The sequence below is a fragment of the Carcharodon carcharias genome, chromosome 10 (genome assembly GCF_017639515.1).
Source record: "Carcharodon carcharias isolate sCarCar2 chromosome 10, sCarCar2.pri, whole genome shotgun sequence".
Classification (NCBI taxonomy): Eukaryota; Metazoa; Chordata; class Chondrichthyes; order Lamniformes; family Lamnidae; genus Carcharodon; species Carcharodon carcharias.
Genome location: NC_054476.1, coordinates 9,385,108 through 9,403,403, shown reverse-complemented (window position 1 = coordinate 9,403,403; position 18,296 = coordinate 9,385,108). Strand labels below are relative to the sequence as shown.

Genomic DNA, 18,296 nt, shown 5'->3' with positions numbered 1-18,296 from the left:
CTACCTTCTTCCTTTTCTTTTGTAGTCTCAACAGCCTACTGTTCCAACACCAACCTTCTATAACTTAACATAACTTCTTAACACTTCTGCTGTCATTCACTTACTTTAGTTTACTACTGTTTCATCTTGAATGCTCTGGGACTCGAGCTAAGAATTAAAATTCCAATGGGGTATGAATGTAACATGCTGGAACTCTCCTCACCCACACCCGCATAAACATCGTGGGGGGAAATCGTAGGGGATAATATGATTCGCTCAGTTTTTTGAGATTATACATAGATGGATAGTGCAACTCACTATATTATCTTGTTTGAAAAGTTTGAGCACAAGCCAGTTCAGGTGCACTCATGAAGAGTTTAACACATGTCCATCCTTAAAAAATCAAATTGATGTTTAATGATGTGATGGTCAGAGGCCTGTATAGCAGATGTCACATCATCACGAGGAACACTGAAACTGCTCAACATGTTTCTCAGGTTTGTTTCTGGAATCAAAGTTGATTTATGATTATAACATAAAATAGTTGCTTTAATGTGCCTTCAGCAACTCCAATGAATTGTTAGTATCTGGGAGATACTTAAAAAGTGTAACATTGCGCAGTCACTATCGATATTTAGAGCTGTGGAAGTACAAGTGATTGAAGTAGAAAAAGTATTTCCTGTGTAATTGTGCTCAGAGACACACTTAATCGGATATAAAACAAATATGTAAACATTGAGGAGACTTGGGTACAAGAGCATTATGCGTATAATTGTGCTGTGGCCCAAGAACCTTGATCATTTACAGCAGTCTGTTGATCCCACCATCTGAATGCATCCTGGCTCATTATAATGACTCTGCCCTCAGACTAAAGAACCAAACAAATACTAGTTCGTGATGGTTGTAAAATTTTATGTTTGTAACATTGCAAACCAGCAGAACAATTCTCTCTGATAGGGCTATATCCAATTAAGTTGTAAGCCTGTTCTTTTATAATGGTTTTGCTATAAATAACATAGAAAATGTTTGTTGTCCTACAGCAACCAGAGGAAATCATCTTACCCAGAATCTTAGCTTTTAATCGTTTTTGAATATAACAGTGCTTGAACGATATTTTATAGTATAATAATGTGCCTTTAGTGAATTGAAATACAAGATGTAATCAAATATTTAATTAGATCAGTGTTATCTAACCGTGCATAAGACATGGTGGAGCATGGAAATAGATGAGAAGCAAGAGTCATGTTGGCAGTTTGAGAACTCAAGTGCTGCTGCTTTGGGCTGTTATGTGACCTTCCACAACACATTAATACTTGCTCTTTCATCCAACCAAATTGTTCATTTTAAATTAAGTGCCCATTATATTCAGTATAATAGGTTTGCAACAAACTGAGTTAGTTTTACGGGAACTTTGTCAATCCGTTTATTTAATTGAATGCAAAAGGAAACAATATGGTGTAATTTAGAACATAGTTCAGATCAAAATGTAGTTTGGCACGGGCATATTCCTTTCTGGGAATGCTAAAACCACCATTCCCTAAAATGAACTTTCTTCCATGTGGTGGCTTATCTGTAAGTAAAACATAGGCTTAAGCTCAAAATGTAAGCAAAATGCCCTTGATTGCAGAACCATATTAACTTATAATGGTTTGCTAAGAGTATTCATAGCTGCAAGGTCAGGAAAAGCGATTGCTATTGTCATTTGTTCATCTGTTATACTGTTTTGTTAAGAGTTACTTATTACATCATCCAGCATTCATTCGGTCCATTAGGAACATCTTGAGTAAAAAATTGACATAACATTGTGGTCACAAATTACAATAAGGTTGCACTTATGGACGATAAACATCACAGTGTGAACTGACCTTAAGATAAAAGTTACCATTAAAATTATATGTTTATTGGAACAAGTTGTGAGGGGCAGAATATATTGAAAGGAAAAAGATTGATAATACTTACAAAGAGCCGGCACAGAGCCTTGGGAGTCACGAAACAGGTGGCTGTACCTGGAGAACCAGTGTGAGATGTGTGCCCACATATTAGAGTTAACTGAGGCAGTATGGAATGAGAATGAAGAATTCAGCTCGTGTGCTCCACCATGTTCAATGGTTTGAGCACAAGAGCTCCTCCATTGAGAAAGTGATAAGTCTTCATGGAGAGCCATGTACTTACTGCACCACTCAGGGTAGAAGCAGGAACAGCACACTTACATGCATGGAGCATTGACTTGTCATTGGCACAAAGAGGCGTGGAGTGGATACCAGCTGCACCCCAACCCTTCAGCGATCAAGGGCGCCATCAAAAGGCTGAGATGGCAGTGGATGGCATTGGGGGTCCACCCTTCATGAGGCTTCATCATCATCTGCCTCTACGGCCCCTCTGAGTTGATTCTGAGTGGCTTCCCACTTTAACCTGAAAATGAGATTCCAGTGTCTCTTGTGAACTTCTAAAGAACTTTTATACCACAACTGACAGAAATGGCATTTGCACGGAGCTCTGTCAGTTTTCCATTCACCACAGACATTCCACCTAGTCGGGTTGTTGTAAACTGACGAACAGTAAATATATTTGGAAGATTACAGTGCCCTCCGGTGATAGAACTCATGTAAATGCAAAGAAGTAATAGAAGGGGTGAAGCGTCCGTAGAGTTATGCCCTATGACAGAGGCTGTCCCGGCAATGATGCTGGGGAGGTAGCCTTTGACATGTCCACACTGAGGCCAAGCCCTGTAGGTACCCAAGGCATGCCAAGGTCTGCCTTCACCTCAACCCCTGCCACAGGAGGAGCACCTGCAGCCCTGAGCTCAGGTTCACATGGGTGTCCCTGATGTAAGTTAAATCACATGGTAAACGCATAAAGCACTGGACATGTCGTTGCACTTAAGGAAAACTTGTGTGCCTTTATTACGTCATGGCGATGGGTGCCACGAATCCTCGGATGCCTCTCAATGAGGATACGCACATCAGCAGCTGTCTGCCTGAACAGACGCAGCTTTGAGTGTCACTGATGCTCCGACATGTCCAGGTGGCTTCTGCTTTGGCAGTAGACCCTCTGCTGAGGGCTTTGCATTTGTTTCTTTCCTGCTTCCTATTCTGGACTCCTGTTGCCCACGGTTCTGCCTCTGCTCCTGAGGATGCAGTTCCTCCTGTTTGGTTAACCCAATCTTGCATGATCTCATTTTCTTTAATGTGCTTCCTTCCATTCCACTGGAATGTACAGACTACATGTGCCTCCCACTGGCATGAAACCCACGAGACCTGTAAGCAGGGGGACCTGCAAACCCCTCTCTCCCCATCCACCCCCAAGGGGGTCCAGCCTCCCCTAAATTCCTTCCTCAAGAGTCAGGAGAGATGACAAATAATTTTCCTGACTCTGCGTGACTGGCTGCCAGTGATTAAGGCTCTTTTCTGAGCCTTCCCTCCTTGATGTTGCCTCCTGATGCTGTCCCATTGCTCCGAGTGGGTCCCCATTTTATTTGCATCATCTCCTCCTCCCCATCGTGCTTTGGACCCCGGTGGATCCTCTACCTCCATATTGAACGTTGAAATCTGGTCCTTAACGAGCTAACGACAAACTTAGCTATCACAGAATTTTAATGTCACAGAAGGTGGCCATTCGGCCCATCGTGTCTGCACTGGCTCTCCAAAAGAGCGTTATGACCTACAGCCATTGCTATGCCTTATCCCATACCCATGCACATTGCTTCTGCTCAAATAATCATCTGATGCCCTCATGAATGCCTCAATTGAACCTGCCTCCACCACACTTCCAGGCAGTGCATTCCAGACCCGAACTACTCGTGTGAAAAAGTTTTTTCTCACATCAGATTTGCTCCTTTTGCAATCACTTCAAATCGGTGCCCTTTCATTCTTGATCCTTTTACAAGTGGGAACAGCTTCTCTCTATCTACTCTGTCCAGCCCCCTCATGATTTTGAACGTCTCTATCAAATCTCCTCTCAGCCTTCTTCACTCCAGGGAGAACAGTCCCTACTCTCCAATCTACCCTTATAGTTGAAGTTTGTCATCCCTGGAACCATTCTTGTAAACCTCTTCTGCACTCTCTCCAATGTGTTCACATCCTTCCTATAATGTGATGCCCCAAACTGTACACAATACTCCAGCTTAAGTCTAACAAGTATTTTATATAAATTCAGCATAATCTCCGTGCTCATGTACTCTATGCCACTATGAATAAAGCCCAGTTTTATTAACTGCTTTCTCCACCTGTCCTACCTTCAATGATATATGCAAATATACACCCAGGTCTTTCTGTCCCTGCATCCCCTTCAAAATTCGACCCCTTATTTTATATTGTCTGTTCATGTTCTTCCCACCTAAATGCATCACCCCACACTTCTCCGCATCAAACTTCATCTGCCGCCTATCTGCCCACTCCACCAACTTGTCTATGTCCTTTTGAATTTCCACGCCATCCTCCACGCAGTTTACAAAACTCCCAAGCTTTGTCTGATCTGCAAACTTTGAAATTGTTCCCTGCACATCAAGATCTGGATCATTAATATATATCAGGAAAAGCAGGGGTCCCAATACTGACCCCTGGGGAACTCCACTACAAACCTTCCTCCAGCCCAAAAAATATCCATTGACCATTACTCTCTGCTTCCTATTTTTCAGCCAATTTTGAATCCATGTTGCTACTGTCCCTTTTATTGCATGAGCAATAACTTTTCTCACAAGTCTGTTGTGTGGCACTATACCGAATGCCTTTTGAAAGTCCATGTACACCACATCAACAGTATTACCCTCATCGACCATTTCTGTTATCTCTTCAAAAAACTCCAGCAGGTTAGTTAAACATGATTTCCCCTTTAGAAATCCATTGTGGCTTTTTCTCATCAACCTATATTTTTCCATGTGACCACTGATTCTATCCCAGATAAGCCCACCACTGAAGTTAAACTGACTGGTCTGTAATTGCTGGGCTTATCCTTACAACCTTTTTTGCAATTCTCCAGTCCTCTGGCATCTCCCCCAACTCTAGGGAAGACTGAAAAATTATGGCCAGTACTCCTGCAATTTCTACTCTCACTTCCTTCAATATTCTTGGATGCATCTTGTCTAGTCCCAGTGCCTTGTCAACTTTAAGTACTGACAGTCTATTCAAAACTTTCTCCTCATCAATGTGACAGAGTTTCCTCTTCTGTCACCATGGTCTGGCTAGCACCTACCTCCCTGGTAAAGATGGATGCAAAGTGTTCATTTAATATCTCAGCCATGACCCCTTGGTCCATTTGTAAATTGCCCTTTAGGTCCCTAATCGGCCCTGCTCCTCCTTTTACCACCCTTTTAATATGCCTTTTAGGAGACTTTGGGGTTCATAAGAACATGAGAAATAGGAATAGGGGTAAACCATTCGGCCCCTCCAGCCTGCTTTGCCATTCAATAAGAGCATGGCTGATCTGTTTGTGTTTTGAATTCCACATTCCCATCTATCCCTGATAACCTTTGATTCCCTTGCCTAACAAGAATCTATCTACTTCTGTCTTAAAATATTCAATGACCCCGTCTCCACCACCTTCTGAGGCAGAGAATTCCAAAGCCACACAACCCTCTGAGAGAAAAATTCTCCTCATCTCCGCCCTAAAAGGTTGACCTTTAATTTTAAAACAGTGCCCCCCACTAGTTCTGGACTCACCTACAAGAGGAAGCATTCTTTCCACATCCACATTGCCAAGGCTGTTCAGGACCTTGTATACTTCAATCAAATCACCCCTCACTCTTCTAAACTCCAGTGGAAACAAGCCCAGTCTGTCCAACCTTTCCTCAAAAGACAACCCACTTATTCCAGGTATCAATCTAGTAAACCTCCTTTGAAACACCTCTTTATTTCCCTTTATGTTGGCTACAAGTTTTTTCTCATAATCCTTCTATGCTTCCCTAACATGCTTTTTCACCTCCCCTCCGAACATTCTGTATTCCTCTTGGTTCTTAATTGTATTTTCTATCTGACACCTGTCATAAGCATGCTTTTTCTTTTTATCTTAATTTTTATCTCCTTTTTCATCCACGGAGTTCTGGATTTGTTTGCCCTACTTTCCCTTTCAATGGAATATACCTTGACTGTGCCCAAACCAATTCTTTTCTGAAAGTAGCCCATTGTTCAGCTACAGTTTTTCCTGCCAATCTTTCGTTTCAGTCTATCTGGCCCAGCTCCCTTCTTGCCCCATCGAAGTCGGCTTTCGTTCAGTTAATTATTTTTACTTTGGATTGCCTATCGTCCTTTTCTATCATCATCCTAAAATGCACAAAACAATGTTCACTGTCCCCTAAATGTTCCCCCACTGACACTTGCTCTACATGGCCCACCCCATTTCGAAGAACCAGGTCCAACAGTGTGTCTTTTCTTGTTGAATTAGACACATACCGTTGTAGAAAATTCTCTTGAACACAATCTGGAACTTTTTCCCCTCTCCACCCTTTACACAATCACCGTCCCAGTCTACATTTTGGTAATTAAAGTCATTCATTATAATTGCTCTATAATGCTTGCAACTCTCTGTAATTTCACTGCAAATTTGTTTTTCTATGTCCTTCTCACTAGTTGGTGGTCTACAGACTATTCTGAGCAATGTAATTGCACCCTTTTTGTTCCTTAGCTCTAGCCAAATTGATTCTGTCCTCGAACCCTCTGGGACATCCTCTTTCTCCAGCACTGCAATGCCCTCCTTAACCAAAAGCACCACCCCTCCTCCTTTCCTTCCTTTCCTATCTCTTCTGAACACCTTGTACCCAGGAAAAATTCATATCCAGTTCTGCCCTTCCTTGAGCCAGGTCTCTGTCATCGCCACATCATCATATTTCCACATGGCAATCTGCATCTATAACTCACCAAGCTTATTTACTACAATCCGTGCATTCACATACATGCATTGTAACCCTGATTTGGATTTTGTTATTTTCTCCCTAGCCTCGACTTTATCTATTAACTTACTATTCTATATACTAATTTACTATTCTCTGTACACGTGCTATCTGTCCCTCCCAGTATTTTGTGCACCCTGGTATTCCTCCCTAATATTATTTCTCGATTCCCAAACCCCTGCTGAGTTAGTTTAAAGCCCACTCAACAGCACTAGCAAAACACCCCACAAGGAACTCAGTCCCAGCTCTGTTCAGGTGCAATCCGTACAGCTTGTACAGCTGCAATCTCCCCCAGAACCAACCCCAGTGTCCCAAGGATCTAAAGCCCTCCCTCCTGCACCATCTTTCCAGCCCAGCATTCATATGCCTTATCCTCCTATTTCTGTTCTCACTGTCATGTGCCACTGGGAGTAATCCGGAGATTATTACACTGGAGGTCCTGCATGCTAATTTTCTACCTAGCTCGCTAAATTCTGATTGCAGGACCACATTCCCCTTCCTACCTAAGTCTTTGGTACCAGTGTGGTCCACGACCTCTGGCTGTTCACTATCCGCCAGAAAAATGTCCCATAGCCGCTCAGTGACATCCTTGACCCTGGCACCAGGGAGGCAACATACCAGCCTAGAGTCACGTCTATGGCCACAGAACGCCCGTCTGTTCCCCTAACCAATGAATCCCCTATCACTAGTGCACTTTCTTTCTTCTTCTTCCCCTCTTGTACGGCCGAGCCGCTCATGGTGCCACAAACTTGGCTCTGACTGCATTCCTCTGAAGAATCAGCTTCCAAAATGGGACACCAATCCATGAGTGGGACCTCAGGGACCTCCTGTACTATCTGCCTGCTTCTCTTGGACTGCCTGCTGGTCACCCATTCCTTCTCTGTCTCCAGGCCCTTAAGCTGCGGTGTGACCACCTCTCTGAACGTGTTATCCACGTAGATGTCTGCCTCGTGGATGCGCCATAGTGACTCCAGCCGCTGTTCGAGCTCTGAAACCTGGAGCTCAAGTTTCTGCAGCCAGCAGCACTTCCTGCACATGTGGTCATCTAGGACACTGGTAGCGTCCACAACTTTGCATATATTATAGGTCACACATTCCACTCGACTGAGCTGCCCTACCATGTCTTAACTCTACTTCCCTTATGAAATTTTATTCTACTTTGGATTATTTATATTACTTTATTAAATTGACCCTAGACTTCCCTTATTCCTGGTGTTTCTCTGTTAAATCCAAGTATAGCTACTTGTTTAAAAATAATGCATTTTTCTCATTTATCCACCAGATCCTACTTACTATGGCCACCACTCATCTTTCTGAGAAAAGTTAGAAAAGCAAAGGAACACCTCCTTACCAAACTTCCTAAGTCACCTCTGCTCTCAAACTTGCTGCTTCTCTCGCTGTTTTTATAGCTCCTCTGCTCTCCTCTAGGTGCTGTTGACTGCCTGACTTGGGGTCCTCCTCTCACACTCTCCTCTCACTGCTGCTGACTGCCCATCCCAGGGTTCCCCTCTCGCACTCCCCTCTGCCGTTGAGTGAATTGGCTCTACGGGCTCTCAGCACAGCCTTTTAAACTTGGAATATGCCAGTTCCATGCTGACAAACTGGCACGCTGACACAAGGGTGGGTATAAGTGCTTGCCTGCCCCCAACCTGCCCTCTTAGACAATTAAAAATCCCTCTCGGCCATTCTGTAGTCCAACAAAATTGGACCTGTGATCGGAGTAATCATTTTGCTTTCTCAGTTCTGTTGACAATAGCTCACACCTTGTCAGTTTCTGATAGTTTCTTCATTTCTTATCATTAAACTATGTTTATCAGAAAATGAAGTGGCTGTGCCCGCTGTGAATTTCTAAAGAGCTTTTACACCACAACCTCCAGAAATGACCATTGCACAGAGGTCTCTCAGGTTTTCAATCACCACAGATATTCCACCTGGTAGAATGGGTGAAAATTGATGAACGTCCAGTAGTAGAATTCATGTAAATTTAAGGAAGTAAATGAAGTGTTTTTGTGTTTGGTCAGACAAAATCACCCATAATCAGTTCCACTGATAACAACTTACTGACCTGTTTGCACTCACTCTTTTTTATTTGTTCATGGGCTGCGGGCATCACATGTTAGCCAGCATTTATCGCCCATCCTTAATTGCTCTTCAGCTGAGTGGCTTGCTTAAGAATCAACCACATTGCTGTGGGTCTGGAGTCACATTTGGCCAGACCAGATAAGGATGGCAGGTTTCCTAGTGAACATTACTGAACCAGATGGGTTTTTTTTAATGGTCATCATTAGACTTTTAATTCCAGATTTTTACAAAAAATTCAACTGCCTCGATGGGATTTAAGAGCACTTACCCTGGGTGTGTGGATTTCCAGTCCAGTGAGAATACCCTTTATGCCACCACCTCCTCACACACCTGTACACAGGTATGAAATGAGGGATGGATCAGGGTCAGCTTTAATGCCCCAACAGTAACATGCCAACGTTCATCAAGGCTCACATATGAATAATGCCACTTGGATATTCAGGGAACCACACCCGTCAATACCTTCAGGAGAGTTTAAGAGTGGGATAAAATAATCTTCCACCGAAATTATTTATTTTAAAACCATGAAATGAGTTAATGCAAGTTATAATGAGGAACTATCATATTTTATTTTACATTAATGCTTTATGCAACTTTGAATATAAATTTCTCTAAAACTGTTGTTTGGGTATGAATTTGTGCAGGATTCTTTTATTGTAAGCAAATGAAAACCAAATAGCACCTTCAGTGTGACCTATAATGATTTTAGTCTGCAATTTTGTTTTGGTTTGGATAATTAAACAATAATCCAGGAAAGAGGAGATTGTACTGCAAATGGAGTTAGAATCATACTTACCCTTAAAGCTGTCTTTCTCAGAGATTTCGTTTCTGGGTAATATTGTTGACAGAAGCATTTGTTAATTGGTACTTGCTAAAAATGCATTAATGCAAATAATTGGAAATTATTTTTTTCATTGTATATTGGAAACATTTATAACAATTTGAATCTGTTCCTAACTTTAGAATTTTTTGAGATCATTGTATCTAAAGTTATGATTTTTTTGTTTGCAGGAATTCTTCCCAGTAAGACAGAACTTCTTATAGATTCGGACATGGACCGAGAGCTGGAGAAAGTGTACGTGAAAGAATAACCGTATAGTAAACACTTACGATTTAATAATTCCAGCGTTTTATCTAATTGACACTGAGTTCGTTCTCACCTTGTGATGATTTTCCAAAATGAGTTTTTGAATGAATATCAGGATCAATGTTCTTCTATCGCCCCTGCACCAGCATAAATCTAGTGATGCATTTTTCACGTGTACAAATTGATCTCAGCTGAAATTGGAATGTTTTCCAGTTTGGTTAATTACTTTGCCTCGAGTGAGTGTGGAGCCAAACTACTGCTTTTGATTTAGTGTTTGTACCTGTTGGGGAGCTGTGTAACTGTAATAACGTTGAGCTAAATATATGATAAATATATGATATTCTGAGGTGCCTCACTACACTTAAAACAAGTGAAGAGGGCACCCAGTAGAGCACATACCTCTGCCACACTGTGTTAGCTCAATGTTATTACAATTACACAGCTCTTCTTCGAAGCCTTTCCCTCCCTGGTTGATGGTCTGAAACTACAAAGCTGAAAAAAAAATCTTTTTATTAAGAGCTTCCACCTCACTGAGGTGGCATCAGGCCAACCTACATCCAACAACCTGCTCTGAAAACTCTGCTCGCATTTCGACAGTTGTGACAAATTCCACCACAGCAACCGAGACCACCCACCCCATTCTAAAGCAATCATCAGCAATCTAAATAAAACAAACCACAGTGTTCTAAAAGAATGTCAATTCGCTCTATCTCCCAATGATAACTGTCCTTTAAAAAAATTCCAAGATCTAGATCTGCACCCACATCTTTGCCAAAAACTAACCAGTTCTTCTTTGGGCCATACCCTATCTGTGCACCAAATTTCATTGAAACCCATCCATTAACTTTTGAGATATATTATTTACAGACAAACAGACTAACAAACAGGGGCAAAAACATTACACCTGTCTACCTTCAGTAGCAAGGTAATTACAGGTTATATTTACAATATTCACTTCATGTCAAATATACAGCCCAAGAGGTTTTACACGATTTCCTGCCACTTGGCATTCGATGGAGGGAGGGCTTCAGACAGTGGCCTTTCCCCATTGAGCCTTTGCAGCTTTGCTGCATCCCTCAGCATGTAGCCCTGGACCTTGCAATGTGCTGGTAGGGGCAGTAAATATTCTTTTCTTTCCAAAAATATACTTTATTCACAACAGTTTAAGAAAGTACATTGCATGACCATTCAAAGTTGACACCACATTCGATGCAAAGCCCATCAGTTTCTTCCAATATGATATTTACTCACTGCATTTACAATTTGGGTTAATATTTACAAGGTACATTACATACCAAACATACATCCCAAGGGGTTTGACACAGTCTCCAGCTTCTGGTATATTATGGCTGAAAGGCCTTAGATGGTGGCCTTTCCTCATTGTGCCTTTGCTGCAGCTACACCAAGCTTTAGTGCCTCCCTTAGCACGTAGGACAGTAGATTGTGTGCTGCAAGCCTGCAGTAATGAAAAAGGAGGTCTACATGCTCTGTCGACTGCTGTTTCTCCCCCATACTATGCATTACAGTTCTACTATCTCCAGCTCCAGCTTCCCAAAATTTCTTTTTGATATTTTAGCTGGATTATCATGGTTCTGTTTCTCATGCAGCTTTTTATATTTGAATACCTTGAACCAAACTTTTAGTTCTTGGAACATTTCAATCAACAATCACTCATTTACCTGAATCCCAGACATGCAAAATTTCTAGGTGTATCAAGAATTCACTTCTTTGTAAGCAATAAAATGAAAAGCACATGTTGAAAATGTCGAATTGTGCTCTACATAGATGGACCTGTGTTGCGTTTACACTGACAATATTGCCAGGCCTTAGTCTTGACTAAGTTTTAGTCCTCTCTCCTCTAAAGCAGAAGGTCATGAGTTCAAGCCTCACTCCAGGAATGCCATTACTTGAGTACATAATCTAGTTGGCGCATAATGGCATACGAAGAGAGTACTGCACTGTTAAGAGATGCCATGTTCACATGAGGTATTAAACATAGGCCGCACTTGTCCTCTCAGGTGCATGTGAATTATCTCATGACACTGTAAGCAAGAGAGTTCTCCTGGTGTCCTAACTAGTATTTAAATTGTCCTTCTCACCTAACCCAAACCCACATGTTTTTGACAGTTAAAATTGCCCCTCTAACTAAAAATGTTTTTTTTGTGATTAACACATTCTCACCTGTTTTACTAAAATTGCACCTTGTTACCAGCATCGAATATGTAAAGGTTTTTTTAACACAAAATTTTCTTTGAAAAAAATTACATTCAAAGCACTAAAATAAAAGCAAAATACGGTGGATGCTGGAAATCTGAAATAAAATCAGAAAGTGCTGGAAAAACTCAGCAAGTTTTTTAATTCATTCATGGGATGTGGGTGTCGCTGGCTAGGCCAGCATTGATTGCCCATCCCTAGTTGCCCTTGAGAAGGTGGTGGTGAGCTGCCTTCTTGAACCGCTGCAGTCCATGTGGTGTAGGTCCACCCACAGTGCTGTTAGGAAGGGAGTTCCAGGATTTTGACCCAGTGACACTGAAGGAATGTCCGATTTATTTCCAAGTCAGGATGGTGAGTGACTTGGAGGGGAACTTCCAGTTGGTGGTGTTCCCATCTATCTGCTGCTCTTGTCCTTCTAGATGGTAGTGGTTGAGGGTTTGGAAGGTGCTGTCTAAGAAGCCTTGTTGAATTCCTGCAGTGCATCTTGTAGATGGTACACACTGCTGCTACTGTGCGTTGGTGGTGGAGGGAGTGAATGTTTGTGGATATGGTGCCAATCAAGTGGGCTGCTTTGTCCTGGACAGTGTCAAGTTTCTTGAGTGTTATTGGAGCTGCATTCATCCAGGCAAGTCAGGAACCTTGGTGAGTTCCTGCAGTGCATCTTGTAGGTGGTACACACTGCTACTACTGTTTGTCGGCGGTGGTGGAAGAGAATGTTTGAGGGTGGGGTGCCAATCAAGCGGGCTGCTTTGTCCTGGATGGTGTCAAGCGTCTTGAGTGTTGTGGGAGCTGCACTCATCCAGGCAAGTGGAGAGTGTTCCATCACACTCCTGACTTGTGCCATGTAGATAGTGGACAGGCTTAGTCAGGAGATGAGTTACTTGCCGCAGGATCCCTAGCCCCTGACCTGCTCTTGTAGCAACGGTATTCATATTTTAGTTCAGTTTCTGGTCAATAGTAACCCCCAGAATGTTGATAGTGGGGGATTCAGTAATGGTAATGTCATTGAGTGTCAAGGGGCAATGGTTAGATTCTCTTTCGTTGGAGATGGTCATTGCCTGGCACATGTGTGGCACGATTGTTACTTGTCACTTGTCAGCCCAAGCCTGGATATTGTCCAGGTCTTGCTGCATTTGGACATGGGCTGCTTCAGTTTCTGAGGAGTCACGAATGCTGCTGAACATTGTGTAATCATCAGCGATCACCCCACTTCTGACCTTATGATGGAAGCAAGGTCGTTGATGAAGCAGCTGAAGGTGGTTGGGCCAAGGACACTACCCTGAGGAACTCCAGCAGTGATGTCCTGGAGCTGAGATGACTGAACTCCAACAACCACAAGCATCTTCCTTTGTGCTAAGTATGACTCCAACCAGTGGAAAATTTTCTCCCTGATCCCCATTGACTCTAGTTTTGCTAGGGCTCCTTGATGCCACCTTCAGTCAAATGCGGCCTTGATATCAGGGGTAGTCACTCTCACCTCACCTTGGGAGTTCAGCTCTTTAGTCCATGTTTGAACCAAGGCTGTAATGAGGTCAGGAGCTGAGTGGCCCTGGCAAAACCCAAACTAAGCACAATGAGCAGGTTATTGCTAAGCAAGTGCTGCTTTATAGCATTGTAGATGACCCCTACCATCACTTTGATGATGATCGAGAGTAGACTCATGGGGTCGTAATTGGCCGGATTGGATTTGCCCTGTCTTTCATGTACAGGACATACCTGGGCAATTCTCCATATTGTTGGGTAGATGCCAGTGTTCTAGCTGTACTGGAACAGCTTGGCTAGGGGTGCGGCAAGTTCTGGAGCACAAGTCTTCAGTACTATTGCCGGAATATTGTCAGGGTCCATAGCCTTTGCAGTATCCAGTGCCTTCAGCTGTTTCTTGATATCGCATGAAGTGAATCAAATTGGCTGAAGACTGGCATCTGTGATGCTGGAGACCTCCGGAGAAGACCAAGATGGATCATCCACTCAGCACTGGGTCAAAATCCTTGGAACTCCCTTCCTAACAGCACTGTGGGTGGACCTACACCATGGACTGCAGCGGCTCAAGAAGGCAGCTCACCACCACCTTCTCAAGGGCAACTAGGGATGGGCAATAAATGCTGGCCCAGCCAGTGAAGCCCACATCCCGTGAATGAATAAAAAAAAATCTTGTGGCTCAAGATTGTTGTGAATGCTTCAGCCTTATCTTTTGCACTGATATGCTGGGCTCTTCCATCATTGAGGTTGGGGATATTTGTGGAGCTTGCTCTTCCAGTGAGTTGTTTAATTGTCCACCATCACTCACGTCTGGATGTGGCAGGACTGCAGAGCTTAGACCTGACCCATTGACCATGGAATCGCTTAGCTCTGTCCATCACTTCTTGCTTATGCTGTTTGGCACACATGCAGTCTTGTGTTGTAGCTTCACCAGGTTAACCCCTCATTCTTAGGTATGCCTGGTGCTGCTCCTGACATGCCCTCCTGCACTCTTCTTTGAACCAGGGTTGATCCCCTGGCTTGATGGTAATGGTAGAGTGGAGGATATGCCGGGCCATAAGGTTACAGGTTGTGGTTGATTACAATTCTACTGCTGATGGCCCACAGCACCTCATGGTTGCCCAGTCTTGAGTTGCTAGATCTGTTCGAAATCTATGCCATTTAGCAAGGTGGTAGTGCCACATAACATGATGGAGGGTATCCTCAAGTCCAGAGAAGGCAGAAATCTTTTTTTCTTTTATATAAAATGTGCTTTAAAAATACCTGCTTATTGAATGATTTAAAGTGAAATTTAAAGGAGCACTTGGTAGCACACTGGATTCCCTTTCAGTTCAGGGATTTCAGCTCATATGTCATATTCTTTAAAGAAATAGGTATATTGCAGCCACCTTTATTTTTAGAGGTAACTAAGTTTCACACTTTTAAAAATGATTTCTTGCCAATTGATTTGTTTTAAAAGTACGTTTCACAAAAAGCTGCAGCTTTGTTGTTCTCTAGCTGCAGGTAGCACTGGCCTATCACATCTCATTGCTCCCACCAGCAGGAACACAGTGGCACTGCAGCCCTCATTTTAATTCATTTCCGTGAACTGAACTTGTGTCCGATACCCATGTCATTCTATTTCCAGAATATGACTACGTTATAAGAGTATGAATCAGTTTAGCATATTTTTGCATTGTCCATCACAGATAGTTTAAAAAAAAACTGAAAAGTTGAAGCTGGTAAGAAAATGTGGTGCATTACGGTTGCCTGTAATTGCCTGTGTGTTGAAACCACCAGGAGAAATCTGACAGTGATTGCAGTATCTACTGTTCGCTTTGTTAAATGTTGTGTGGCATGTAGTTTGTGCATTTATTCAATCCCATAAATTTCTGGATGTCAATAAGTTTCTAAGAAAATGATTTCATTATTTAATCTCAGTCCAAGTTTGCCGATGAATCTTGCCAAACCGCTCCTCCGACTTTTCATGCTTTTGGTTTATTCAGCCTCCCATTCCATCATTTAGGCTGTGCAGTCAAGAACAGAGAGCAGTGGTGATACCTTTTGCAGGATATGATGACTGACATTTTATTGCAAATGTTTAATCTCTATGTTTATGTCTGTCGGTAGAATTGAACACATGCTCAGTAGTCAGACCTCCGGCGCTCCTGTACTCTCACAGAAGGAACCAACCAGAAAAGTCAGTCATCGCAAGACTCTCCCTCAGCGTAAGAAAGTGGACTTTGAGAGTGATGGCTCAACCGAAGAAACCGATTCTTCTGAAAATTAACTCTCCATCTTCGCTTGCTGCTGTTCATATTATGCCTCATTATAAAGTAGTTACCTTCAGCCTTCCTCTCGTTTGTTAGAATGTTTAAAGAGTCTTCTGCTATGTTAGGGCCACCATAGTTGTTCAGTGCACCATCTTTTCACTATTGAGATATCGCTTTGAGCCCACATTGGATGAATGGGATGAAAATTGTCTATTTCTGCAAGTTTTAGTGAACTGATTTTGAGTTGCCTCAGCCCAGTTCCTGCTTTGTAAAAATTGCCCGAAAGAGAAACTGTGTAGCAGCCTCACCCAGTGAACCTTTCAGCTGGGTTTGTTCGGGAAATTGAAAGATTGTGTTAAAGAAATGGTACTGTGCGCCTAACCTGTTCCTTTCCTTTGCAGTGCAGTCCCTTACCTTGTTAAGAGCAAAAAGTAGAAGCTATTTCATTCAGTCTACTTCAGCCAGAGTATAAACCCCAGACTTTTCATTTTATAAAAAAAATGGAAGATAATGCAATAACTGGTGTTATCTTGGCTCAACTGTAGCATGGAAAATAATGTAATGGTGATTTCTTGACCAAAAGTCAGAGTCTCCAGTGGAACAAGTCCTCGCGGTCTGAATATAGATTCTAGTGATGACATGCCTCAATCAGACTGATTTCAAGATGCTTCTGAATATATTTAACACCAGCTTACTGGTCTTATGGTCAAGGTAGATTGTTGAAATGTCAAGAAATTCTAGTACTGTAACTAACTCAGCCAGCCTGTGCTATCAAATGATGATAGAGTTGGTTTCAGCTGTGATGCTCTTCACAGTCGAATATACTGTCTAGGGTTATATGTTAAAAAATGTTATCTGGTGAAGTATTTAAGGACTTCTGGCACCTAACAAGAATTATCCTCTGCAGAAGATGTGAAAAATTAGATGGGGAGTAGTTAAAACTGAAGCATGCATTATCTGATGTCTGTAAAAATAAATAAATTGTTTCAAAAATTCTTACATGGTTAAAGTTCATTTTGGGAAAAAGATGCAAGTGCCTTGGTTAAATATGTACCTGTTTTCGTACTTGTTGTCAAGTGTTATAAAAGAGGGCATGAAAGTTTCACATGGGTCACCTAACTTGAGAAGGAAACTGACTGGGCAAACCTACAGAAAAACAATGGAAAATTCTTGGGCAAGATTTTGGTATAATACAAGACTAGCACATGTCCCAAAAAAAAGCAAAAGCTCCACTTGTACAATTAGTTCTGCATTCATGATCAATAAATGAGATAAGAGATAGCATTAAGCTTAAAGGGAAAAAAAACTTACAGGAATCCAAGGGAAAGCTGAATTTCTAGCAGAATGGGGCAGCTATGAAAGGGATGGAAAGATAATATTGTGGTGCAAAAGGGAGTATCAACAGAAACTCACAGGAGATATCACAGCCAACAGAAAAAAAGCTTTTTATAACTATGTTAAGAAAAGGGGAGTAGTACAAGGAAATGTAGGCTTATTAAAAACAGATGTAGGTGATACTATAATGAATAGAAGGACTGTCAGATTTGTTAAATTGAAAGCTTTATTTATTTTTATGTTACAAGAAGAGGAAAAAATACCAGCTATCCATGGGGATCTAAAAATATGGGAGGAACCTGTTGGATTTGATGGGCATGAAATTCATATGCCTTGATTTTTGGACACTCGGGCTGCAATTATTGATGTGTTCCCATTCAAAATGTATCTACCAGCCTCATCTGAATGATTTTGGTGCTAGTTCCCAAGCCTCCAGCTCTGCTTTTTCCCTCTCAGTGCTGCCAGCGAGATCTGTGCACAGCAGGAGGCCCAGGCAGCATTGCTGCAGACCACAAACAGCCTGCTCTTTCTTAAACACAGGCTGCCTCTTAAAAGAAAGTTCCACAAAAAAATTCCTGCAGTGGAAATTCTTGCAAACTGAACACCATAACAGCCAGAGAGATGCAAACTGACAGTTGCACCGTTGGAGGCATTAATAGCGCAAATGGGCCAGAGGAGAGAAGCCATGGTCCCCTGGGGACAACAAGACCCTTGAAAGGGAGAGGGAGAAGGTAACCAGGGAGGTCAACTCCCAGAATCTGGACCTGAGGACCTGGCAATGGAGCCATAAGAAGTCTAATTATCTCAACATTGACATCTTCATGTGACATCTGCTACATATCACTCTATCAATATCAATGGGAATCAGGGGGAAAACTCCCCACTGGTTGGAGTCATATCTAGCACAAAGGAAGATGGTTGCGGTTGTTGGAAGCCAATCACCTCAGTTCCAGGACATCACTACAGGAGTTTCTCAGGGTAGCGT

General features: G+C 42.3%; 1 protein-coding gene across 2 annotated transcripts in view; it reads left to right on the top strand.

The window, feature by feature from the left end:
- c10h11orf49 (chromosome 10 C11orf49 homolog) overlaps positions 1-16,932 on the top strand; it is a 318,360-nt gene extending 301,428 nt beyond the window's left edge. For both annotated transcript variants that reach the window (XM_041197973.1, XM_041197972.1), the window contains 2 exons: positions 9,956-10,019; positions 15,834-16,932. In XM_041197973.1, the coding sequence (XP_041053907.1) occupies positions 9,956-10,019; positions 15,834-15,993 (224 nt within the window). In that variant the 3' untranslated portion in view covers positions 15,994-16,932. The remainder of the gene's footprint in view (positions 1-9,955; positions 10,020-15,833) is intronic.
- Positions 16,933-18,296: the final 1,364 nt, after the last annotated feature.